Source organism: Chiloscyllium plagiosum, unplaced genomic scaffold (genome assembly GCF_037043375.1).
Source record: "Chiloscyllium plagiosum isolate Xiang-an unplaced genomic scaffold, Cpla_swu_hap1 HiC_scaffold_46, whole genome shotgun sequence".
NCBI lineage: Eukaryota > Metazoa > Chordata > Chondrichthyes > Orectolobiformes > Hemiscylliidae > Chiloscyllium > Chiloscyllium plagiosum.
This window is the reverse complement of record NW_028270184.1, coordinates 23704224-23730360: the sequence shown is the minus strand read 5'-3', so window position 1 is coordinate 23730360 and position 26137 is coordinate 23704224. Positions and strand designations below refer to the sequence as shown.

Sequence of the window (26137 nt, the reverse complement as noted above, 5' to 3'; positions counted from 1 at the left end):
GAGAGAGACAGAGAGGAGTTACCGAGAGAGAGAGAGTTACAGAGGGAGAGGGAAGGGGGGAGTTACTGAGGGACAGAGAAAGAGAGGAGTTAGTGAGAGAGAGAGAGAGGAGTTACAGAGGGACAGAGAGAGGAGGAAAGAGAGAGAGGAGTTACTGAGGGAGAGGGATGAGTTAGTGGAGGAGAGGGATTACAAAGGGAGAGGGGTTATAGAGGGAGAGGGGTTACAAAGGGGTCACAGAGAGAGGGAGAGGTGTTAAAGTGAGAGAGGAATTCCAGAGGGAGAGCAGTTCCGGGGGAGAGGGAGTGAAAGTCGGAGTCATTCGTTGAATCTTGGGAAAAGGAAAGACAAGGAGAGGGGACTGGCTGCTGCGACCTCTCCAGCAAATTGCAGTCACTCCTTCCCCACGGCCTGGTGGAGGCAGTGCTGCCCAGCACAGAGAGCATCCAATCTGCATTTGCCTATCGCCTATAGGCTGAGGACACTGCCCTCTGGAAAGTGCCATGCCCAAGCTGAGCCAGCGTTGTACCTGCTGGTCGTGCCTCAGATCAGCGCTATGTGTGCTCAGTGTGGTCTTGTTGTGCCAATGGCTGCTGGTCCATAGAGGAGGGGGCCGGCTGACCCTCAGGCTGGTGAAACCAGGCGCCAGTCCAATGCAGGAACACCTTCTGCTGGTCGAGGAGAACTCCACCTGCTGGCAGATCATCCAGGGGGACAGGCAGGAGGTGGAAAGGGCCCTCCTCAACTCCATTACTGTCTCCCTCAAGCACCAAGCCGTCACTGAGGGAGATTATCTGAACATGACCCGAAATTGCAGATCATTTGTGAGGGCCCGCAAGTATATTACTGTCCCCCTGAGCCCTGAGGAGGAACACTTCCCCTTGGCTTACTCCATGGTCATCCACCAGAGCATTGAGATGTTCGAGAGGCTTCTACGGAGCATTTACGCCCCACAGAACGTCTACTGTATCCACGTGGACCGCAAATCCCCGAGTCAATTTCATGCGGCCGTTCGGGCCATCGCTTCGTGTTTTCACAATGTCTTTGTCACAGCCAAGCTGGAGTGGGTCACCTATGCTGGCTGGAGTAGAGTTCAGGCAGATCTCAACTGCATGAAGGAGCTACTGGAGAGCCCTGTCCCCTGGAGGTACTTCATCAATGTGTGTGGCCAAGACTTCCCCCTGAAGACAAACCGGGAGATAGTCCGCAGCCTCAGAGCTCTGAACGGCTCCAACGTGATTGAGTCGGATCCTGCACCAGGGTTCAAAAAGGTAACCGCCTTCCTGTCTGCTGGACCTCTCTTCATCCAAATGTTTTCCATCCTCCCTCCCTCCCTCCCTCCATCATCTCTCTCTCTCTCTCCCCTCCAGTCCTTCACTCATGCCTGTACAAAGAGAGACAGGGTTGTTAAAACAATTCAATTGCATGGAGGGAGGTTCAGAATGTACAAAGGAATATAGAGGAGTTGGAGAGTTGAGCTGAAAACAGAGTAGAAGAGCAATTGACGTTTCAGGTCGGAAACTTTCATCAGAACCTGGGGAGAGGAAGGGGCTGCAGAATAAATGGGGGTGTGGGGCTGGGGAAAGGTGGATGGGATGGCGATTGGTGGATGCAGGGGGGAGGTGGCTGTGATTGGACAGTGGGTGAGGTGGAGCAGATGGGTGGAAAGGAAGATGGTCAGGTGAAAGGGATGGGGTGGAAATAGAGGGCTGGACCTGGGATAGGGATAAGGAGGGATATAGACTGATTAGGAGAGTATACAGGAATGTAGGTAGGTTAAGAGTGTAGGAGAAAGTGAGGACTACAGATGCTGGAGATCAGAGACAAGAGTGTGGCACTGGAAAAGCACAGCGGGTCAGGCAATGTCTGAAGAGCAGAAGAATCAATGTTTCGGACATAAGCCCTTCATCAGGAATGAGGCTTGTGGACCAGGGGGTTGAGAAATAAGTGGGATGGGTGTGGGGCTGGGGATGGAAGGTAGCTGGGAATGTGATAGATAGATGAAGGTATGCGGGGGGGGGGGGGGGAAGAGGTTGTGGAAGGTGGAGTGGACAGGTGGGAAGAAAGATGGACTGGTCAGGAGGGTGGTGCTGAGTTGGAGGCTTGGGACTGCGATAAGTTGGGGTGGGGAAATGAGGACACTACTGAAATCGACATTAATCCACCTGGTTGCAGGGTTCCAAGGTGGAATATCCAGGTGTCAGCTGGTAAGGGTTTGGTGATTGAGGAGGCCCAGAATCTGCATGCCCTTGGTGGGAGGGGGAGTTATAGTGTTCAGCCACGGGGCGGTGGGGTTGGTTGGTGGGTGTGGGTGTGCCAGAGATGTTCTCTGAAACAATCCACAAGTCAGAGTTCTGTCTCCCTGCTGGAGAGGAGACCACATCGGGTTCAATGGATGCAGTAGATGACATTGGTGGAGGTACAAATATATTTCTGTCAGATGTGGAAGGATCCTTTGGAGCCTTGGACGGAGGTGAGGGGGAGGTGTGGGTGCAGGTTTTGCACTTCTTTCAGAGGCCAGGGAAGGTGCCAGGAGGGGAGGGTGCATTTTTAGGGGGTGTGAATATGACAAGGGAGTTGCAGAGGGAATGGTCTCTGAAATGCAGATGGAGTGCAGAGGGAAATATGTCCCTAATGGTGCAGTCTGTTTGTAAGTGGCAGAAGTGGTGGAGGATAATGCAATGTATCCGGATGTTGGTGGGGTAGAAAGTGAGGACCAAGGGGTTCTGTCCCTGTTGCGTTGGGAAGGGTGTGGTTCAAGGGTGAAGGTACAGGAAATGGAGCAGATGCACTGGAGGTGGGAGAGGAAATTGTAGTTTTTGAGGTAGGATGCCATCTGGGATGTTCTGTGGTGGAATTGGTCCTCCTGGGAACAGATGCAGCAGAGGCAGAGAAATTGGGAATAAGGGATAGTGTTTTTACAGGGGCAGGGTGGGAGGAGGTGTATTTCAGGTGGCTATGGGAGTTGGTGGGTTTGTAGTAGATGTCCGCGGTTTGTCGGTTGCCAGAGATGGAGAGGTCCAGGAAGGGGAAGGAAGTGTCCGAGATTGTCCGGGTAAATTTGACGTCAGGTTGGAAGGTGTTGATAGAATTAATGAACTTTTCAACCACCTCATGCATATACGAGGTAGTGCCAATCCAGTCATCAATGTAGTGGAGGAAAAGGTGGAGAATGGTGCCGATGGATGTAGAGGCACGCATAGTTGGGGCCCATGTGGGTGCCCATGGATACCCCTTAAAAGTTAAGAGTGAACAGAAGAGTGTAAGTTTGGTTCAGAGCATGTAAAGGATTGTTCTTAGGTTGATAGTGAAATAGTCTCAAACTTGATTGAGTTTTTTGAAGAAGTAACAAAGAGGATTGATGAGGGCAGAGCAGTCGATGTCATCTATATGGACTTCAATAAGGTATTCAACAAGGTTCCCCATGGGAGACTGATTAGCAAGGTTAGATCTCATGGAATACAGGGAGAACTAGCCATTTGGATACAGAACTGGCTCAAAAGGGAGAAGACAGAGGATGGTGGTGAAGGGTTGTTTTTAAGACTGGAGGCCTGTGACCAGTGGAGTACCACAAGGATCGGTGCTGGGCCCTCTACTTTTTGTCATTTACATAAATGATTTGGATGCGAGCATAAGAGGTACAGTTAGTAAGTTTGCAGATGACACCAAAATTGAAGGTGTAGTGGACAGCGAAGAGGGTTACCTCAGATTACAACAGGATCTGGACCAGATGGGCCAATGGGCTGAGACGTGGCAGATGGAGTTTAATTCAGATAAATGTGAGGTGCTGCATTTTGGGAAAGCAAATCTTAGCAGGACTTATACACTTAATGACAAGGTCCTAGGGAGTGTTGCTGAACAAAGAGACCTTGGAGTGCAGGTTCATAGCTCCTTGAAGCAGAATCGCAGGTAGATAGGATAGTGAAGGCAGCGTTTGGTATATGCTCCTTTATTGATCAGAGTATGGAGTACAGGAGTTGGGAGGTCATGTTGCGACTGTACAGGACATTGGTTAGGCCCTGTTGTAATATTGCGTGCAATTCTAGTCTCCTTCCTATTGGAAAGATGTTGTGAAACGTGAAGGGATTCCAAAATGATTTACAAGGATGTTGCCAGGGTTGGAGGATTTGAGCTATAGGGAGAGGCTGAACAGGCTGAGGCTGTTTTCCCTGGAGCATCAGAGGCTGAGGGGTGATCTTATAGAGGATAACAAAATTATGAGGGGCATGGATAGGATAAATAGACAAAGTCTTTTCCCTGGGATCAGAGAATCCAGAACTAGAGGGCATAGGTTTAGGGTGAGAGGGGAAAGATATAAAAGAGACCTAAGGGGCAACTTTTTCACGCAGAGGGTGGTAAGTGTATGGAATGAGCTGCCAGAGGATGTGGTGGAGGCTGGTACAATTGCAACACTTAAAAGGCATTTGCATGAGTATATGAATAGGAAGGGTTTAGAGGGATATGGGCCGGGTGCTGGCAGGTGGAACTAGATTGGGTCGGGATATCTGGTCGGCCTGGACAGGTTGAACCGAAGGATCTGTTTCCATACTGGACATCTCTATGACTGTAAGTGGGTACTGCAGATGCTGGAGATTACAGTCAAGATTAGAGCAGTGTTGGAAAAGCACAGCAGGTCAGGCAGCATCCGAGGAGCAGGAAACCCCTACATCAGGAATAACTTCACAGAGGCCATTATCCAGTCACCAACTCACCCTTTTGTTTTCACATGGAGTCCTTGACACGGATCCAGCTTCCTCAGAGCCAGCTCAGAGTGAACAGAACATCTGATCGTCCTGTTTATTTTTTTTCGGAATAGCAGTCGAAGTCGTCCCCAGGTGTAGGTAGGCCAGGCAGCAGCAGCAGGGGTGCAGGCGAGGTCCAGGCTTCAGTAGCAGGAGCAGGCCCAGACTGTAGCAGTGGTGGTAGTAGCTGCCTGTGCAGCTGAGCACAGCTTCAAATTAATAGAACTAAGCAGAAAGAAACCCCAGAAAACAATCACAACAAACTATGAAAAATAAATTAAAATTAAACTCCTCCTCAGTCGGAAGACACCAACAGCAGCACATAAGACACACCGGGGCTGTTTCGAAGTCAGTCTCCTCTCAAGAGGATTGAAGAGTCCTTCATATGCTGATCCAGCTCCCCTAGAGCCAGCTCTCAGTGAGCAGATCCGTTGACATGCCTGTTTATTTTTCTTCCACTACCACCCGACAGCAGTCATGCTTATTTTTCCCAAGTACCCATGTCATGTGTAGGTGTCAGATGCAGTGAAAAATAACAAGTGTGTAAATCTTAATTTATGTGGGAAATAGAACCCACTCACTTCATAATTTCAGTCCAAGACAAGATCTGCAGCAGCAGTATCATCTGATATACTCTTGCAAGAGTGGTGTCTACAAGATAGGCACACAGTACAAACCCTTAATACAATTCATTTCTCTTTCCCTCCTCCCACTACTCTAAACCCAGCGCCCATTCCTCTTGTTTATCTCTTGCCTTATCTGGCCTTGTGCGTAACAGTACAGGTTTTGCTTGGCCATTTCACCACATCCCTCTGTGGTCTATTGTTAGCGTATATCCTCCTTCACTGCCATCTGCTTCCTTGCTTGCTAAAGCAACATTTCCTCTCATTCTTTGTCCACACTGAGCCTTATGACCTCTTGATTGTGGTTTTTCTTTTTGCAGAAGCGGGAAACAGATGCTTATAACTGTTTGTGCAAGCATATCTAGCTTAACCTACACTCCCCTTCCTCTTTCATGATTCAGCTTTGTGATTTTTGCAGACAACATTTATAATTGCTCCGAACAATTTATATTCCATCACCAGGAAGGAAACAGACAGTCCTGTTTATTTATATTTTATTAAACAATTCACAGTTTATACAAACAATTACATTTACAGCTGTATACAGAGAAACAGCAATTTTACAAGGGAGGGGAATGACAAAGCCAAGCCCCAAACCCTGACATTCAACCGGTTTTCAGGGAAATTAGGACAAACCTCAAATCCCAGTTTCAATCATTACAAACAGTAACAATGACATTCATACATATAAGACAGTCCACTTGTGTAAGAAACAGAGCATACAATACAGACACCCAAAAAACCAGTGAGCCTCCCCCCCCCACCCCAATCCCTCCCACCTTCCGGCCACTCTAAGGCAGCCCGCCCCTATGCACCTTCCGGCTCTCGGTCCGCCCTGACACACCTTTTGACCACCTCTAGTTCTGCCCGCCCCAGTACCCACCTGGAGTGACCCACCTTCTAGCTCTCGTTCTGCCCCTACGTACCATTGGGCTCTCACCCACCCTGATGCGCCATCTGGCCAGTGGCTATCCTGGCACACCTTTCGGCCACCTCTAGGACAACCTGTCCCCTTCCCTGGGACGACAGCGTGCAGGGCAGCCCACAAGCCTTCTGGATCGCAGCCCGCCCCTACGCACTTTCTGGCTCTCGGCTGCTCTGACACAGCTTTCGACCACCTCTAGGACATCCCATCCCGATTACCCCTTTTCAGGATGACACCATCTAGCTCTCGGGGAGACTGTCATCAGGGTGGCCTACCCACCGTCCGGCTTTCAGGACAGCCTACCAACCTTCAGGTTCACAGGATGGCCTCCCCACCCTCCGGCTTTCGGGGTGACAGCTTTCAGTACGACCCATGAGCCTCTCAGTTCACAGTAAGGCCTGCCAGACCCAGGGAAATACAATACAGTGCAGATTCCTGAAGAAGGGCTCATGCCCGAAACGTCGATTCTCCTGCTCCTTGGATGCTGCCTGACCTGCTGCGCTTTTCCAGCAACACATTTTCAGCTCTGATCTCCAGCATCTGCAGTCCTCACTTTCTCCTCCAGTGCAGGTGATAAGCCCAACAAACCATATGACAGTTAATTACCAACAAACAGAGTCCTTTCTAGTCCAGAGTCCATTAGCACAGACATTTTTCTTCAAAATGTAGAGTCCATTTCCAGGCCTGAGGGGTGGAGAGAGTGCCATACAAGGCCTTGATGAGACCACATCAGAATCAGTCTGTACATTTTTCTCTCATTTAAAATAATTACATTGACAGCAAGTTTCACCTGCCTTTTTCCTGGGAATGAAGGGTTTATCTTATGAAGGAAGGTTGAACAAATTGGCTTTTACACATTTAAGTTTGGAAATCTGAGAGATTAGATTAGATTAGATTAGATTACATTCCAGTGTGGAAACAGGCCCTTCGGCCCAACAAGTCCACACCGACCCGCCGAAGCAAAACCCACCCATACCCCTACATTTACCCCTTACCTAACACTACGGGCAATTTAGCATGGCCAATTCACCTGACCCTGCACATCTTTTGGACTGTGGGAGGAAACCGGAGCACCCGGAGGAAACCCACGCAGACACGGGGAGAACGTGCAAACTCCACACAGTCAGTCGCCTGAGGCGGGAATTGAACCCGGGTCTCAGGCGCTGTGAGGCAGCAGTGCTAACCACTGTGCCACCGTGCCGATCTTTTTGAAATGTATAAATTTCTCTGAGGGGACATGATAAGGTGGTTGATGGGACATTGCTTTCTCTTGTAGGTTTGACAAGATGTTTTGTAGAATAAGATATCGTCAGAGTCCTACAGCACCGAAACATACCCTTTCGTCCAACTCATCCATGCCAACCAGGTATCCTAATTGGAACTAGTCCCATTATCCTGTGTTTGGTCCATATCCCTCTAAACTTGTCCTATTTATGTCGTCTGTTAAATCTTGTGATTGTACCCACTACAACAATTCTTTTTGGCAACTTGCTCCGTATTTGCACCACCCTCAGGTCTCACCTTAAACCTATGCCCTCTGGGTTTGGACTTCCCCATCCTGGGGCTATTCACTTTTATTGATTTCCCCCACAATTTTATAAACCTCTATATGGTAACCCTTCACCCTCCAATACTCCAGTGAGAAAAGTCCTAGCCAATCTAGCCTCTCCTTATAACTAAAATCCTGCAGTCCAGGCAACATCTTTGTAAATCTATTCTGCAGTTTAACAACACCCTTCCAACAGCAGGGCGATCATAAATTTTCCCAGTACTCCAAAAGTGACCTCACCAATGCCTTGCAGAATTATTTTCCCCTGAGAGAGCTGTTGCACTGTGTAAATCTCTTCTGTACAAAGTTGTGAAGGCTGAGTTGATGAAGTTATGAAAGGCTGAACAAGGTAACCTTTCTAAATAAAAAGTTCAGGATCTTGGGGGCAACAGATAGAAATGTGGAATTGAAATTGCAACCAGAAGAGCAGTGATCTTCTTGAATGGTGGAGCAGACTGGACGGGACGAATGGCTGACTTTTGCTATGATATTGGTGGAGACAGGTTATGCCTTAGTTCATGTAAAGAGTAGAGAGTTTTCTGACCTCTCAGCTAAGGAAAGGGCTTTGGTGTCCCTCCTGATAACATGAACCTTGAAGTTAATCTCCCTCTGCGTCAGTCACAGAATTAAAGAATTCTTGCGGAAGGATGCCCTTCAGCCCATCATGTCTGTAATTATTCCACATCTCGTACCAATCTCCTGCATTTCCACACTCAACTCTGGCAACATCCTTGTAAATCTTTTCTGAACCTTTTCAAGTTTCACAACATCCTTCCTATAGCAGGAAGACCAGAATTGCATGCTGTATTCCAGAAATTGCCAAACCAATGTCCTGTTCCGCCACAGCATGACCTCCCAACTCCTACACACAATGCACTGACCAATAACAGCAAGCGTAGCAAACGCCTTCTTCACTACCCTGTCTATCTGCGATTCCATTTTCAAGAAACTATGAATCTGCATTCCAAGATCTCTTGTTTCATCATCACTCCCCAGACTTTACCATGAAGTGTATTATTCCTGCCCTGATTTGCCTTTCCAAAATGGCCTCACATTTATTGACATTAAACTCCATCTGACACTCCTCGGCCTATTAGCCCATCTGATCAAGATCCCGTTGTACTCTGAGGTTGACTTGAAATATTACTCTGGATGTAGGTTTGCTCGTTGAGCTGTAAGGTTCATTTTCAGATGTTTTGTCACCATACTAGGCAACATCTTCAGTGAACCTTCCAGCTCAGTGAGCAAACCTACATCTAGAACCTCAACCTGAGCTACAAACCTTCTCAAACCTTGCTGATATATTACTGTCATGTATAATCGAGTTACAGTAAAAAATGTTGTCTTATGTACTTTACAGATAGATATTGATAGGTTAAGTTGGCAAAAATGTTGGCAAATGGAGTGCAATGTGGGAAAATGTGAAATTGTTCATTTGGAAGGGAAATCAAAAGCATAGAATATTATTTAAATGGAGAAAGCTTCAGAAAGCTGCAACACAAAGGGATTTGGGGGAACTAGTGAATGAAACATGGAAAGCTTGCACACGGGGGCAGCAGGTAATTGGGAAGACTAATGGAATATTGGACGAAAACAGAAATTTCTGGAGAGACTCAGCAGGTCGGGTAGCATTCGTGGAGAGAAAACAGAGTCAATGTTTTGAGTCTGGTGACCTTTCTTCAGAACTGAAGTGGAATGTTTGCCCTTATTTGAAGGGGGGTTGGAGTATAAAAGTCAGGAGGTCTTACTGCAACTGTGCAAGGTGCTTGTGAGAGCACATCTGGAGTACTGTGAGCACTTCTGGTCACCTTATTTAAGAAAACATGTTGTTCCATTGGAGGAAGTTAAGAGAAAATGTTCAGTGGGATTGCCCCCATTATGGAGGGATTGTCTTAAAAACAAAGGGCTAAACAGGATTCTACTCACTGGAGTTTAGAAGAATGAGAGGTAACCTCATTGAAATGGACAGGATTAAGGGGCTTGACTGGGTAAATGCTGAAAGGATGTTTCTCCTCATGGGAGAGTCCAGGAGCAGGGGGGGTATTGTCTCAGAATAAAGGGACATCAGTTTAAGACTGAGATGAGGTGGAATTTCTTCTCTCAGAAGGTTGTGAATCTTTGGAATTCCTTGCCACAGAGAGCTGTCCTTGTATATATTTAAGGCTCAGATGGATAGATTCTTGTTCAGTTGGGGAATTAAGCGTTACGGGGATAGGGCAAGAACATGGACTTGAGGAATGTTGAATCGGCCACGATCCTAGTGGCTTGAGGGACCAAATGGCCGACTCCTGTCCCGACTTGTTAATGGTCTTACATTTACTGATGAAACTGTTCAAAGACGTTATCGCACAACTCTGGAGCAGAAGCGACTTGAACCTGTGTCTCCAAGGTTCACACCGCATGGATCCTAGTTTACTTTATATCATGCACTTGTCATTCATGCTGGTATTATGGCTGCAATTCGCACCAACCTGCCTTAGATCAAATTAATGAAGCGAAGCCAGTGCAGGTTTTCAAAAAGTAAGTCTTCAACCTCGTATCATGCATTGATGTGAGAATTTGAATGCAGAGAATGTTGTCTGAACTGGATTCAATGAAGTGTTTCACTAGGCACTAGATAAAAATGGCTGGACAATAAAATTGACAATACAAGCCCTGATTCATGGATCTTGTTTTGGAAGAGAGGTTGGTAGGTTGGTAGGTGGGAATGATCCACACAGCTGGGACATATAAACATCAAGACCCGGAGAAGATGATTTGGCCCTCCATGAAGCCCACCATACTTTATGATCCTGGCTAACCCTCTATCTCAATGCCATACTACCACTTTCTCCCCATGCCTTTGATGCTTTTGAAACCTAAATATTTGTTAATTGCATTCTTGGATATATTCAATGACTCAAACTCCACAGCTTTCTGTGGTACAGAATTCCATAACTTCACTATCCTGTAAGTTAAATGTTTCCGCATCTCAGCCCTAAATAGACGACTGCTTTTATTCAATATGTCAGTGATATCAATCTTGGAGTATGTGGCAAAATGCCTATATGCGGGGCAATGATAAACCTGGAGGATTGGCAAATGGTGAGGATGATGTGAATTGTCCAGAGTCACCACAATGAACAGACAGCATCCAGTCAGAGTTGAATACAGAAGAGTGTAAGGTGATATGTTTTGGGAGAAGGATGTGGAGAGGTAATAGAAATATAATGGCACAATCGTAAAGAGTGCGAAGGATTAGAGGGATCTGGCGATAAACATTCATCAACATTAGAAGATGGGGGAGGCCATAAGAGGGTAGAAAAGCAGAAGGCTTCATAAATAGAGACATTGATGCCAATAAATGGTTGAGTTATGCTGCATGTCGAATTGGTTTAGCCCCAGTTGGATTGTTGTGGTCATTTCCGGTGACTATAAAACGATGTGAGGGCCCTCAGGACAGGGAGGAGATTTCGCAGAATGGTGCCAGGGTTTAAGTTGGATGGCTCAGTTGGAAAGGTCAACGATGCTCCCATTGGAACAAAGGAGATTGGGGTGAGGTTTATTCAATGGGTACAGGGTGAGCACTCGGTAATGAAGACAAGGAAATATACTTCACTGTTCACCGATTGTACAAGTGCAATGGAATGCAGATGTAAGATTTTGGGTTAAAGGCATGGGAGGGAGATCTGAGGAATTGAAACGCAAATGAAGCCTAAACTACATTTGTATGAGATGATGGCAAGTTCCGATGTAAGTTGAATGAAAAAAAAAGATCTGCTCCCATACATACAAGGAACAAAAGTAGATCATTGGCCCGTTTGATCCTGTTCCACCATCCACATTCCTGCATACCATCGATAATCTATCCTTTCCTTGGTAACCAAGGATCCATATCTGAAAATGTGTTGCTGGAAAAGCGCAGCAGGTCAGGCAGCATCCAAGGAACAGGAGAATCGATGTTTCGATGTTCCTGAAGAAGGGCTCATGCCCGAAACGTCGATTCTCCTGTTCCTTGGATGCTGCCTGACCTGCTGCGCTTTTCCAGCAACACATTTTCAGCTCTGATCTCCAGCATCTACAGTCCTCACTTTCTCCTCAAGGATCCATATTTCCCATGCATGATGCCACAAGGACCGAGGATAAAAGATATCTTTTGACACAATGTAAATAAAGTGTCTTGTGTCTTGTGGAAGGGGTGGCATGGTGGCTCAGTGGTTAGCACTGTTGCCTCACAGCGCGAAAGACCTGGGTTCGATTCCAGACTTGGGTGACTGTCTGTGTGGAGTTTGCACATTCTCCCCACGTCTGCGTGGGTTTCCTCCGGGTGCCCTTTTATCCTGCCACAATCCACAAAGATGTGCAGGCCAGGTAGATTTGTCGTGCTAAATTGCCCATAGTGTTCGGGTGCATTAGTCAGGGGTAAATATCGGGTAGGGTAATGGGTGTGGATGGGTTGCTCTTCAGAGGATTGGTGTGGACTTGTTGGGCCAAATGGGCTGTTTCCATACTGTAGAGAATCTAATGTCCTTCACTCTGAGGGAGGAGCTTTGGATTCAAGTCCTACTCCAGGAGCTGATGGCCATAGGAAGGTGTCTTCATTGCTATTGTGAGACACTCAAGAGTATGGGCCAAGTGCTGCAAAATGGGATGAGAATAGCTTGGAGCTTGTCTTTTTGACCAGTGCAGACACGATGGGCTGAAGGGCAACTTATTATTTTGGTGCTCTAAACCTCAATAACCAGAGAGCATGGAGTCATAGCATCATACAGTATGGAACAGACCCTTCAGTTCAACCTGTCTGCGCTGACCAGTCATCCCAATCTGACCTAGTCCCATTTGCCAGCCTTTGGCACATATCTCTCTCACCTATTCCTATTAATGTTCACATCTAGACGCCCTTTAAATATTGTCATTGTACCAGCCGCCTCCACCACCTCTTGGTAGCTCATTCCAGGCACACATCACCCACTGCGTGAAAACGTAACTCCTCAGGTCTTTCCCCTCTCACCGAAAACTTATGCTTCTAGTTTTGGACTCCCCCATCCTTGGGAAAAGACCTTTGGCTATACAGCCGACGTGGAAGGAATCAAAATGGGGCAAGAACAGAAAAGGAGGTCGGCTAAACAATTCTGAGCAGCAACAGAAAAGTGCAGCCAAGCATGTATGCAAGCTAGCTAGCTTACTGAAACTGGCTCCAGTTAAGTGAGAAGGCAGGAAGACGGAAACAACACTCAACAGGTGTTGTAGAAGTCTAAGGTCAATATCTAATGCTAAACGTCATATACCTAGATCAGGATCTGATTGATCAGTTGTGTTGCTAAGGCTTGGAATCAAAATGTAATTCATGAAAAGGGAACACTGATTTGTGTGTAAAAGTGTGATTGCAACTGCCTGTTTCAGACTCTCCAGGCAAGGGTGGGCTTTGACCCGGCTGGTTGAGTCTTCTTGCATGTATGTGATAAAGGAAGCTGTGTGAAGTGTACTATCATCCGGCTGATCATTTCAACATCTATCCATGCTCCTCCAGATTTTATGAACTTCTGTAAGGATACCCCTCAGCATCCGACACTCCAGGGAAATTAGCCCCAGCCTATTCAACCTCTTACTGTAGCTCAAACCCTCCAATCTCGGCAACATCCTGGTAAATCTTTTCTGCACCCTCTCAAGTTTAACAACATCCTTTCTTTCGAAGGGCAACCAGAAGTGTATGCAGTATTTTAAAAGTGGCCTCACCAATGTCCTCTACAGACAATAGATCACACTTGTTAATGGCAAAGGCATATCAGAGATAGTCAAAGATACTCCTACTTATAGACAATAGGTGCAGGAGTAGGCCATTCGGCCCTTCGAGCCAGCACCACCATTCATTATGATCATGGCTAATCATCCACAATCAGTATCCTGTTCCTGCCTTATCCCCATAACCCTTGATTCCACTATCTTTCAGAGCTCTATCCATCTCTGTTACAGCTGCAACATTTCATCCCAACTCCTATACTCAATGCACTGACCAATGAAGGTAAAGGTATCAAATACCTACTTCACCACCCTGTCTATCTGCAATGCAACTTTCAAAGAACTATATCCCTGCACACCATGTTCTTCTCTCTAAGGCAAAAGCTCTGTGTTCAAGTCCCATTCCAGGAGTTGATGACCACAGGAAAGTTCTCCATTGCACTGGTGAGGCATGAAAGACAATGTTCCCAGTGCTGGAAAAATGAGACTGGAGTTGCAAGGAGCCTGTTTTGCCAGCGCAGACACGATGGGCTGAAGGATTTATTTTTCTGGTGCTCTCAACCTTTATGACCAGAGGGCACAGCTTGAAGTATATTTTTGGAGCCAGATGCACTGGGAGTGTTTGAGGATGAGTTTTATGTTTGCTCAGTGAATGAGCATTGGGAGATGGTTTAGGAGGCAGGGATATGGGGAAATAGGCAGGTGACTGGCAATAGGCAATAGAAGTGAGAAAGGCCTGAGGGGCTGAATGGACTTGTTCTCCACTGTAAGGTGAGTAACTGAGAGAAGGAGTGTGCATGGATCTTGCTGGAGCTGGGGGCGAGGAGAGTTCAGAGGAGTTGGGGAGGGAAAAAGCCATAGGCGAAGTTGAAAAGCTATCATTTCTACTTTCTCGTCTCTCTCACTCTCTCTTGTGCTTGCCTTTTAGAAAGTTGGCAATACCACCATGATACCCTTGACCAAGTTGTCTTGACGGCGCAACTGAAAGACCAGCCGAACATCAGCACCTCCATCTTAGTGGGCAGCGCCTACTTCATGGCCTCCAGAGAGTTTGTCAGCCATGTGTTTGACAGTGCCAAGATCCAGGCCTTCCTCAAGTGGTCAGAGGACACCTACAGCCCGGACGAGCATGTGTGGGCTACCCTACACAGAAAGCCTAATGTACCCGGCTCCATCCCATACACCCAAGGAGCCACCAGGACACTTGGCCGGGCAGTAAAGTGGTCCTTTGAGGCTGGTGACGTTGCGAGGGGTGCCCTATACCCTCCCTGCACGGGAAGGTATCGCCACTTGGTTTGTGTGTATGGGGCAGGAGATCTACGTTGGGTGGTCCGTCAGAGATATTTTTTTGCAAATAAGTTTGACCCCAACATGGACAACACTGCAGTACAGTGCATGGAGGAATATCTCCAAAACAGGACACTTGGTAAAACTGGGGCTGGGTTGGAGGTTGGGACAGATTAACCCTCAGTGAGGGTGGTAGGGGTCGTGGGTGAGACATCGGAAACACTGAGAGACTGGGCACTGTGAAACTGGGCACTGTGAGACTGTATACTATAACACTGGCTGCTGTGGAGGCCAGGCACAGTGAGACTGCATGCTGTAACATGGCCACTGTAACACTAGACAGTGTGAGGCTGGGCACTATAGTTTTGGGCACTGTGGAGATTGGATACCTTAATATTATCCACTGTAACACTGGGCACTGTGAGACTTAGCACTGTAACATTAGTTACTGTGAGAGTCAAAATGTGTGGTGCTGGAAAATCACGGCAGGTCAGGCAGCATCGGAGGAGCAGGCGAACCGATGTTTCAGGTATAAGCCCTTCATCAGGAATGTGGAGGACTAAGGGGGTTGAGAGATAAATAGAGTGAGGGTGGGGCTTTTGGGGAAGGTAGCTGAAAAGGTGCTCGGTAAATCCAGCTGGGGGGGTGATTGTGATTGGTCGGTGGGGAAGGTCGAACATATAGTTAGGAAGGAAGATGGTCAGATCAAGAGGGGAGAGCCGACTTGGAGGGTTGGATCTGGGATGAGGTGGGGGGAAAGGAGAGATTTGGAAACTAGTAATGTCAATGTTGATGCCATGTGGTTGAGGGTCCCAAGGCAGAAGATGAGGTGTTCTTCCTCCAGTCATCAGATAGCTTGGATTTGGTGGTGCAGGAAGTGTCATTGTGAAGTGGGAGGGGGAGTTGAAGTAGTTGGCCACAGGTCGATGGGGTTATTTGTGCCCAGTCTCACAGGGACACATCCACCAATAATACTCAACACTGCATGAGTGGGCACTGCATTACTGGAACACTGCAAGAGTGGATACTGCAATACTGGAACACTGCACGAGTGGGCACTGCATTACTGGAACACTGCACTAGTGGGCACTGCATTACTGGAACACTGCATTACTGGAACACTGCACTAGTGGGCACTGCATTACTGGAACAGTGCATTACTGGAACACTGCACTAGTGGGCACTGCATTTCTGGAACACTGCACGAGTGAGCAGTGCATTACTGGAACACTGCACGAGTGGACACTGCATTACTGGAACACTGCACGAGTGGGCACTGTACAGCTGGACACTGTAAGATCAGTGTTGTGACCATCACTATTTTTTTATTTTTCTCATTTTGGTTAGGAACTGTGAGTCCAAATTGAGAATTGAAGTTTGAACAGTGGCTAGTTCTTCTTTAAAAAAAAACTAGAGAGAAAAAGACTGATGTTTGCTGTTAGGATCTGGCCAGGAAAGATAATGCAGGTGAATTACTGCTCTCTGAACACAGCAGACGTTTCAGCACCGAGATGTAGTTCTGCTTAGGTACTGACAGCTGGATGGATATTGAATGGGTCAGTCAGTTAGAGGAATGCTGCCGGGCAGGTAACCACAGAGAATGGTGAGAAAGAAAGCAAAAACCATGAGTGACCTCGCTCTGACTGGATTTTGGGCTTGGAGGAAGTGCTTCTTTGAAAGTTGCTGGACTGGTCTGGTCTTCTTTTTGGTTTGACTTTGTCTAGTCATTTCCCCAGTTGTTAACTTGTTAAAAGGTCTGAGATAAGAATGTGAGTCTTCGGGAATGAGTATTAGTCTCCACAGGTCTGCAGAATTTGTTCGCATTGACTGGTGACTTTAAGTTCAAACATGGTGTATAGTTCTTGTGCCTGTAATACAACCCAGTATCAAAGGATTTCATGATGGCCTACTATTTATCATTGAAACTGTTATCAACTGGCAAATTAAAATTTTAAACAAGTTTATCTCTTAATTGTCTGCTGGTGTGCGAATTGGAGGAGTGCATGGGTTTATGATCATCTGTGTTCTGCTAAAGTGACATAATCAGAAATTAACAATTTATTAAGTTATAAACTTGATATCCAAGATCTGTTATTTGTAAATTCTGGTAAGGAACAATTGAACGATTTTGAGGGTCATTGAATGGTTGAATGTCACAGTGTTGCAAATCCAGTGATCGGGAGGTTGGTTTTGGTTCAGCTTCATTTTCCTGTGTCACTCTGGACACTGTACCTCCAGGCACAATAACTCTGGACATTATCACTCCCTGTATGACAATGTCACTCCGGACACCATACCTCCGAGCACAATAACTCTGGACATTGTCATACAGGGAGTGGCAGTCAGTCCGGACACTCCAACGCTTGACACGGTCACCCTGGTTACAACACTGTCACTCTGGACACTGTCACTAGATACTGTGAGATCAGACTGTGACACATGACAGTGTAATGCTGGACATTGCGATGTCAGATGTTTTAAATATAGACACTAACACCGGAAATAGTGACATTGGATATCATTTGGATGCAGATAGAAATGAAAACAGTCAAAAAGAAAACAAATGAGATAGAATCTACTTGTAGAAATGGGAACTAAATGGGACTGAGTGAGAATGATTATGGCTGTTTAATGAACAGAAATCAGAACACTGCAATAATGTCCACATCTAAGTGATGGTCTCTGGGTGGTTTGTATAAAGAATACCAGATATGCGGGAGTGAGTTTCAGACTGGAATCTAATCAAGGGGTTCAGGGTGGTTTCTGTACAAATGACAGAAGCTGACCTATGTGTGTGAATGTCCCGTGTTAGTCTAACATCCAGGGATTGTTTAATGGAGCTTGCTTCATACTTCAAGGACTCTCCATTTTATCCATCTCCCACCAGAATTGACAGGGCAATGACAGTAGAAGCTATACAAAGAGAAATGTTGCCTCTGTAATGCCACATGTAATGCCATCTGTATACATCCAGGGCAGGAACAATCCTGGGATTGATAAGAGTAAATCTCCCTCCACTCCATCCTATTCAAACACTCCCAGGACAGGGACAGAATGGTGTTAGGTACAGAGGAAGTACTCACCTTGACATTGTTCCCATCATTGTTCCTTTGGCCATGGGTTTGAAATGCCATCCCCACACTGTCATTGACTATAGATCTGTCTCTGAATTTTGTTTCATCATTTAGGGATGTATTCAGCCCAGTGAGCCCTCACAGCTCTCTCTCCCTCATAGGCATAGACAGTGTGTCTGTCTCTCCTCTTCTGTCTCCCTATTTCTCTCCCTGTGTGTGTGTCTCCCTCTCTCTCTCTTTGCCCCTCACTTCTCTGCCTCCCTCCCTCATCTCTGCTTTCTGTGGGTTTTCTGTGAGTTTGTGACACCATTGCGATGTTAAGAGAGACTGGACCATGAATGTCACAGTGTTTGCTGTGCCCTGGAGGGTGGAGGACTAGCTGGTGGGCAGTAAACAAGGTCATTTCCAGCTTGATGAGCTAGTACCACCCCAGCCTCAAATTTACCTGCACCGTCTCAGACTCCTCCCTCCCCTTCCTAGACCTCTCCATTTCTATCTCGGGCGACCGACTCAACACAGACATTTACTACAAACCGACCGACTCCCACAGCTACCTAGATTACACCTCCTCCCACCATGCCCCCTGTAAAAATGCCTCCCATATTCACAATTCCTTCGCCTCCGCCGCATCTGCTCCCAGGAGGACCAATTCCACTATCAAACAGCCCAAATGGCCTCCTTCTTCAAAGACCGCAATTTCTCCTCCGATGTAGTCGATGATGCTCTCCAACGCATCTCCTCCACTTCCCGCACCTCCGCCCTTGAACCCTGCCCCTCCAATCGCCACCAGAACAGAACCCCACTGGTCCTCACCTTCCACCCCACCAACCTCCAGATACATGTATCATCCTCCGTCATTTCCGCTACCTCCAAACAGACCCCACCACCAGGGATATATTTCCCTCCCCACCCCTATCAGCGTTCCGGAGAGACCACTCCCTCCGCAACTCCCTCTTCAGGTCCACACCCTCCACGAGCCCAATCTCCACTCCACTTCCCCTGCAACCACAAAAAGTGCAAAACTTGCGCCCACACCTCCCCCCTCACCTCCCTCCAAGGCCCCAATGGATCCTTCCATATCCATTGCAAATTCACCTGCACCTCCACACACATCATTTACTGTATCCGCTGCATCCGATGTGGTCTCCTCTACATTGGGGAGACAGGCCGCCTACTGGCGGAACGTTTCAGGGAACACCTCTGGGACACCCGCACCGACCAACCCAACCACCCCGTGACTGAATACTCTAACTCCCCGTTCTACTCCGCGAAGGACATGCAGGTCCTTGGCCTCCTCCATCGCCAGACCTTGGCCACACGACGCCTGGAGGAAGAGCGCCTCATCTTCTGCCTAGGAACCCTCCAACCACACGGAATGAATGTAGATATCTCAGGTTCCTCATTTCCCTCCCTGCACCTTATCTCAGTCCCAACCCTGGATTCAGCACCGCCCTCTTGACCTGCAATCTTCTTCCCGACCTCTCCGCCCCCACCCCTTCTCCGGCCTATCACCCTTGCCCTCGCCTCCTTCCACCTATCGTATTTCCAGCGCCCCTCCCCCAAACTCCCCCCCAACCTTTTATCTCAGCCCACTTGGCAAATTAGCCTCATTCCTGAAGAAGGGCTTATGCCCGAAACGTCGATTCTTCTGCTCCACAGATGCTGCCTGGCCTGCTGCGCTTTATCAGCACCACACTTTTCAATTCTGGTCTCCAGCATCTGCAGTCCTCACTTTCTTCGAGTTAGTACCCAGTGGGGCTGCCTGAAGGGTCACTGCTAAAGATACAGGCACTTACAATTGATAGCAATGAGTAGCTGAAGGGAACAAATGTAATGTTTCAAGGTTCACTGAAAAGATCTACAGTGAGTGGGAGAGAAGGCTGTGGACCAAAGATATGGGCAACTTCATTGAGTGAGGAAGGAATTAGCAGATGGAATATAATGTGCAGCAGATATTTCCAAGCTAACTTAGTGACTGATTAAAATTCCCATTCCTTGCCCAGTCCAACCTTCTACATCCAAAGGTGATTTGTCGCTGTGGGACAGCTGTGTATGTCAAACTGCGGGATATGAAGATGGGAACTGTGAAGTGTTCCCAGTCTGAGCCACAACATGAGGAGCACAAGGATTGAGATGATTATTCTGTCGTGAAAGTTGAATGAGTTTTGGAAACAGGGTCCCTGTGATTGACAACACTATAAACCTGGCAGCATCCAGAACCAAAGTAAGGCATCAGAGGAATCACAGATGGAAGTGGGAAGGGACTGGGCAAGGGCAGAAAAAAATCGAGTCAATGTTCTGGGGACATGAGTTTGAATCCTATCGTGGCAGATGGTGGGAATTGAATTCAATTTCAGTGGAAAAGGAAGGAGTCTTCCCCATTAAAACATTGTTGTGAAAACCCGTCTGATACACTCATGTCCTTTAGGTCAGGAAATTTGCCATTTGACCTGGTCTGGCTTACATGTGACTCCAGACCCACAGCAATGTGCTTGACCTTTAACTACCCTCTAGGCAATTGGGGAAGGAAAATAATGCCGGCCCAACCAATGATGTTCCATTTGTGAACAAATTTACATAAAGTTCTCCAGCTCTGGTACCGTCCTGGAAATCTTCATGTGCCATCTCTCCATGATTCTTTGGCAATGCAGTTCAGTTCAGTTCCCAGTTCAACGTTTAGCTCAGTTAACAGGGTTTATGTAGCTCTAACTTTTAATGTTTGCTTTAATGATTAATTGCATTAGGTACTTATCTGTGATCATCACTCAACTTATCAAAGATCATAGAATCCCTACACTGCAGAAAGAGACCATTTGGCCCATTAAGTTTGTATCGACCCTCCACAACCCAGACCCTGGTCATGACACGGGCTGCTTCAGGCACAGCCAGCTCCATTTTCACCTGTAGCTCCATGATCAGCTTGTCTTTCTCCCTGCATCACAATTATTCATCCCTTTGTCTGCCAGACTGCTCTTCTCTCTCTCTTTCTAGGCTCCATCTATTGGAGGAGCGGGACACAAGTTAAGTTGTTCTCTCTTACTGGTTCCCTTCATGCGAGTTTCAGGTCTAGTCTGGTTGACCATCTCCTCACAAATTGACGAATTTAGTCCCTAGTGTTGCTACTGCGAATCTGATGCTCCCCAGTCAGAATCTGTTCTCCGTCTTTGCCATTTGAAGCATGTCTTTGAGGTGGTGTTTAAAGGGCAATCAACATTTAGGAGTGAAGTGATGTAATAATCAGCAAAAACAACCGAGACCATGTCTGTCTTGCTACCAGTTGTTAGGAAAAAGTACTTTACTGTGTTCATTGTGTGTGTTGCCAATTTCAATGTCGAAGCTGAAACCGAATAGCATTCCTGTTTTCATTGCTCACTCATGTCTGAAACATACAGCTTTAACCATGCATTATATATCAGTCAGAACTATTTAATGTCTTCTGAAAACACTTCTGGGCCAGACCAGGTAAGATTCCCAGATTCCCTTTGGTGAAGGACATGAGTGAAGCAGATGTGTATTTACAGAATTGGTGTTAGGTTCTGCAATGGGACTATGAAACTAACTTTCAATTCCAGATGGATTAATTATGAGATTAAATTCTGCCAATTGCGGTATTTGTATCCTGGGTCACTGCATTACAAGTCCAGTGAGGTTCCCCCAGTCCAACTACATCACAATTTAATTATTCCCCAAATATCAACACCTTAGTTTCCTACAGTACTGTTTGTGTGTGCAGCAGCTCATTTGATTCTCTCTCCCCCACCACTTACACCCATTTGTTACAGTGAAGCTGCTATAGTTTGATTTCAAAATGTGTGCATTTCAGTTGGAAAAAAAGAAATGATTCTGAAATTTTAACTTTATTAATTGGTTGGTTATTAATCATTTATTTCATTCTTAGATTATGGATAATCAGTTCATTTCAGATGGAAAGAAGTAGCTCTGATCACTGAGATAATGCAGGGCTGGTGTCTGAGTATTTGTGTGATCAAAGGATCAAAAAGTTGCCAACTATTTGGACTCGATATTACAGTGTGGCGTATTTCTCTCACCTCTATAAAGGATAAAGCAAAACACATGAGACATTACATTGGCTCAAGAAAAGCAATTCCTGGAATTCTGAAATAAAATGGGAGTGATGTGGAGTCTTCCTTGTTTCAACAAGATTCAGTAGAAAACTTCAGTAGCAGCTGGTGAGCGTTGGGGTGTGGGTGATAGTTACTGTCAAGCAGAGGGAGATGGAGCTGTGATTGTAAAGGATTTATAGAGTGCTAGAGGTCTACAGCATGGAAACAGGCTTTTCGGCCCAATTTGATGATGCCACTCAGTTTTCACTGTTAAATAGTCCTATTTGCATGTATTTGGCCCATATACCCCCCCAGTTGTCCCTCACTCTCAGAGAATATGGAAAAAGGGGACTCAGTAACAGCAGTGCCACTGAATTTCATGATAAAATGGTGAAACTTAACAATAAGTCTCTAAACAGAAAGTAATCCTTCATGTCGAGGAAACAGCAGTAATGAGGTGAGGTGATGTAATGCACATGAGCAGGACAAACAAGACAAGGAAATACACTATGAACAATAGGACCCTGGGAAGCATTGACAATTAGAGAGATTTGGGGTTAATGTACACCAGTCTCTGAAGGTAGATAAAGAATGGAGATAATATACTTGCTTTTATTAGCTTGACATCTTGTTTCTGTCCTTGGGATTTTCACTTGCGATCTCTTCCTCCCTTGAACTCTCTTTCTCTCATTCCCTCCCTCTGACTGTCATTATCTCATTCTCTCTCCCTCTCTCTATCTGTTGGTTGTTCTCTTTTTCTCTCAATGCATTTTCACTCCCTCTTTCTCCCTGGCCCCTCTGCTCTGTCCCAGTGGCAGGGAAGATTTGGACTTCCCAAATGCAGTTAATGCAGTAGGATACACATTTCCCCTGTCTCTCCCAGGTTTTACCCTCACTGTTGTCCAAACCAGGCCAGGGGGTGGAGGGATGAGTGGAAGGGGCATAAAGTACCTTTCTCATTGAATGTGTGATTGGTTGGCTGCAGACTGGAATCTTGCTGTGCATTACAGCAGTCAGTCAAAAGACCAGTTAGTCTCTGAACATACTCACCATGTCCTTCAGCCCAGGGGTTGAGAGTCTGTGAGGGGAGGCGGAGTAGCCATGCCCCTGAGTTCTTGAGCGGAGGATTGGGAAGCAAGGAGGTGGTGAGAGAGAGCCAGGGAGAGGGGGAGTGTTTGATGGGGCTTGAGGGGGGGAAGGGGCTGTTGTTGGAGAGAGAGAGAGATGGAGGGGTGAGAGGACAAAGAGGCAGAGTATGAGACAGGGCGGAAGAGCGGTCTCCCCAGGTAGGGAAGTAACAATGCCATTCGGGGCAAGGCCTGAGTAGCTGGACAGCACCAGGATTATTTAATGGGGGGTATGGTGGGAGGATGGGGGGTTGTTGGTGGTTGTGGTGGTAGGGAGGCATGATGGGCTGAAAGGATTATCTGTGTGATGTGAAGCTTCCATAATTCTGGGACTGGGATCTTGCTGTGCACGAAAGCAGTCAGCTACAGGCCAGTTAGTCCAGACAAACTCATTAATCTCTACACCAGGGAGTGGGGCTCAGCATGATATGGGGGAACAGCAAAATATTTGTGAGGGTACACATTTGATGAGGAATATATTTGGGAGGGCAAAATAATTGGGGAAGAGCAAACATTTGGGAGGGGAGTAAAATGGGAACAGAATAGGGGGATGCAATATTGTGTGGGCACTTTCAGATCTAAGAGAAAAAGACAGGGTGAAAGAGAGAATGAGATAAAAAGAGACAGAGGGAGTAAGTGACAGAGAGAAGAGAGGAAGAGTGGGGATGAAGAAACAGGAACAGAGAGAGAACAGAGAGATCGAGGAGGAGGAGAGCAAGCGAAGAACAGAGACAGAGAGAGCTAGAGAATCTCAGAGAGGGAGAGAGAGAGAGAAGGGCAGAGGGAGAGATAGGGAAGAGAGAGAGAAATAGAAAGATGGAGACAGAGAGAAAGAGAAGGACAGTGAGAGGGAGATAGAAAGAGGGAGGCAGACAAAAGGACAGAGAGAGAGAGAAGAGGAAAAGTCAGACAGGGACAAACAGAAGTTAAGACATGGACAGACTGAAGTGGTGATACTCATATTCCAGTTAGTCCCAGCTCTCTTGATGGTGTCTCATCTTCCCTCTCTCCCACGAGGTTTGCTTCAGCCTGGGAATGTATCAGTGTGTTGTATATTTGTGAGTAATCTCTGTGTCTGTGTCTCTGTCCAATGGAGTGTCTTTTGTTTTGGGGGTTAATTCCCTCTTTTTCTTTCTCTCTCTCTTGTGTTTAAAATGATACCCTCTGCTGAACACCCCATGCCATTGCACAAGCATCAACAGCATTTTCTTCGAGTGAACTTTTTTGGAATTGAAGTAACAGGTTGTAACAAAGACAAGGCCCATCGAGTCTGGAACATCCAGTGTTGCTACAAGTGTTTTATAAAGTTTTTGAGGTTACATTCCTAAACCATACTCCCAGGCAATGCATTCTTGACACATATCATCCTCTGAGTTCACAACAGACTCCACAAGTGGGCGGCACGGTGGCACAGTGGTTAGCACTGCTGCCTCGCAGCGCCAGAGACCCGGGTTCAATTCCCGACTCAGGCGACTGACTGTGTGGAGTTTGCACGTTCTCCCCGTGTCTGCGTGGGTTTTCTCCGGGTGCTCCGGTTTCCTCCCATAGTCCAAAGATGTGCAGGTTAGGTGAATTGGCCATACTAAAAAATTGCCCGTAGTGTTAGGTAAGGGGTAAATGTAGGGGTATGGGTGGGTTTCGCTTCGGCGGGTCGGTGTGGACTTGTTGGGCCGAAGGGCCTGTTTCCACACTGTAATCTAATCTAATCTAATCAAAAAGTCTGATCCACTGCATTTCTCCCTTGATGTAAAACATGCTGTGCCAGCAGCTGCCCTGACATATACAATGTACTGGGGGAATGTTCAGCTCAGTGTTGTTGTTACTGCAAACATTTATAAACTTTCAATTGTTAGCTGGCAATAACAAGTCCTTTCAATACTACCTTACTCCCACCCTGATATACTTTCCAACCATCAATAACCACAAAGAATTCTGGGGTTATTCAGCACCTAAATGTGATCTTCAATAAATCACCTCACTTTCACACAGTGATTCAAACAACATGAAAAATGACAAATAAAAACTGAAAGAACTGAGGATGTTGTAAATCAAAAACAAAAACAAAAGTTCCTGGAAAAGCTCAGCAGGTCTGGCAGCATTGGTGGAGAGAAATCAGAGGTAATGTTTCAATTTAAGTGGCCCTACCTCAGAACTGTCATCCAAACAGGAGCTGAACATACTAAACTGCCCTATGTGAGGTCAGTTCCCTGAATAGCCATCCCCAACCAGCAAAGGGTCTCGTCATGAACAACTACCCATAAAGTGAACACAGGCGAGCAGTCATTCCCACTCACCTCCTTTCCAATCACCCAGAATGCAAGGAAGATGCAATAAAAATTCTAAGAAGCAGATTGGCTAAAATTGCCCAGCAAGATCTTGAACTGACTTGTACTACAGCAATTATAATTGTTGGAATTTATATATCTATATGAATCTGCCTCTGTGGTGTGAATCACCATCACTGCTTGGACAGACATCCCATGTGACAATCGGTGCAATGATGTCCCACACCATGATGCAAAGAGCATCTTGTAAATCACGGTTGACAGATGATTCATATTCTTTTAGCAGTGTGCTACTGATGGACTATGAATCAACTGGTGATCCATTTACAGTTTCCAACTCACGAGTCTCTCAATGTTGAATTTCAGTTCAACTGGAGGGCACAACAAAGAGAAAGCACTGCAGATGCTGGAGATTAAAATTAAAGAGTGTGGTGCTGGAAAAGCACAGCAGGTCAGGCAGCATCCGAGGAGCAGGAGAATCAACATTTTGAGCATAAGCTCTTCATCAGGAATACACAATAGCAGCACTGACTTTCACTCTGTCGGGCCAAATGTTCTTGATCCTAATTGGAGCCTTGGAGCAGCACAAAAATATCAAATATCCTAAATCACACGTCAGTCACCATAAACCAATTTGGCTTTCACCTGTGAAAAATCCTTTTGGACCAAACAATTTCCACAGTGGTGAGGCCTCTGGACCAGGTCCAATAACAGAGATTTCACAAAGTTGATGGAGTACTGCA

At 46.5% G+C, this 26137-nt stretch overlaps 1 protein-coding gene across 1 annotated transcript; it reads left to right on the top strand.

Annotated features, from left to right (window-relative positions):
- The first annotated feature begins 487 nt into the window (after positions 1–487).
- Positions 488–15336, top strand: LOC148136301 (beta-1,3-galactosyl-O-glycosyl-glycoprotein beta-1,6-N-acetylglucosaminyltransferase 3-like). Its single transcript, XM_087983572.1, has 3 exons — positions 488–1271; positions 3576–3580; positions 14490–15336. Exons 1-3 carry the CDS (start codon positions 504–506, stop codon positions 15019–15021), a joined length of 1305 nt encoding a protein of 434 aa, XP_087839698.1. The 5' UTR covers positions 488–503; the 3' UTR covers positions 15022–15336.
- Positions 15337–26137: the final 10801 nt, after the last annotated feature.

What these genes read in the sequence shown, in the direction of transcription:
- LOC148136301 (XM_087983572.1), top strand. Translation starts at nt 504, where the DNA reads ATGCCCAAGCTGAGCCAGCGTTGTACCTGCTGGTCGTGCCTCAGATCA.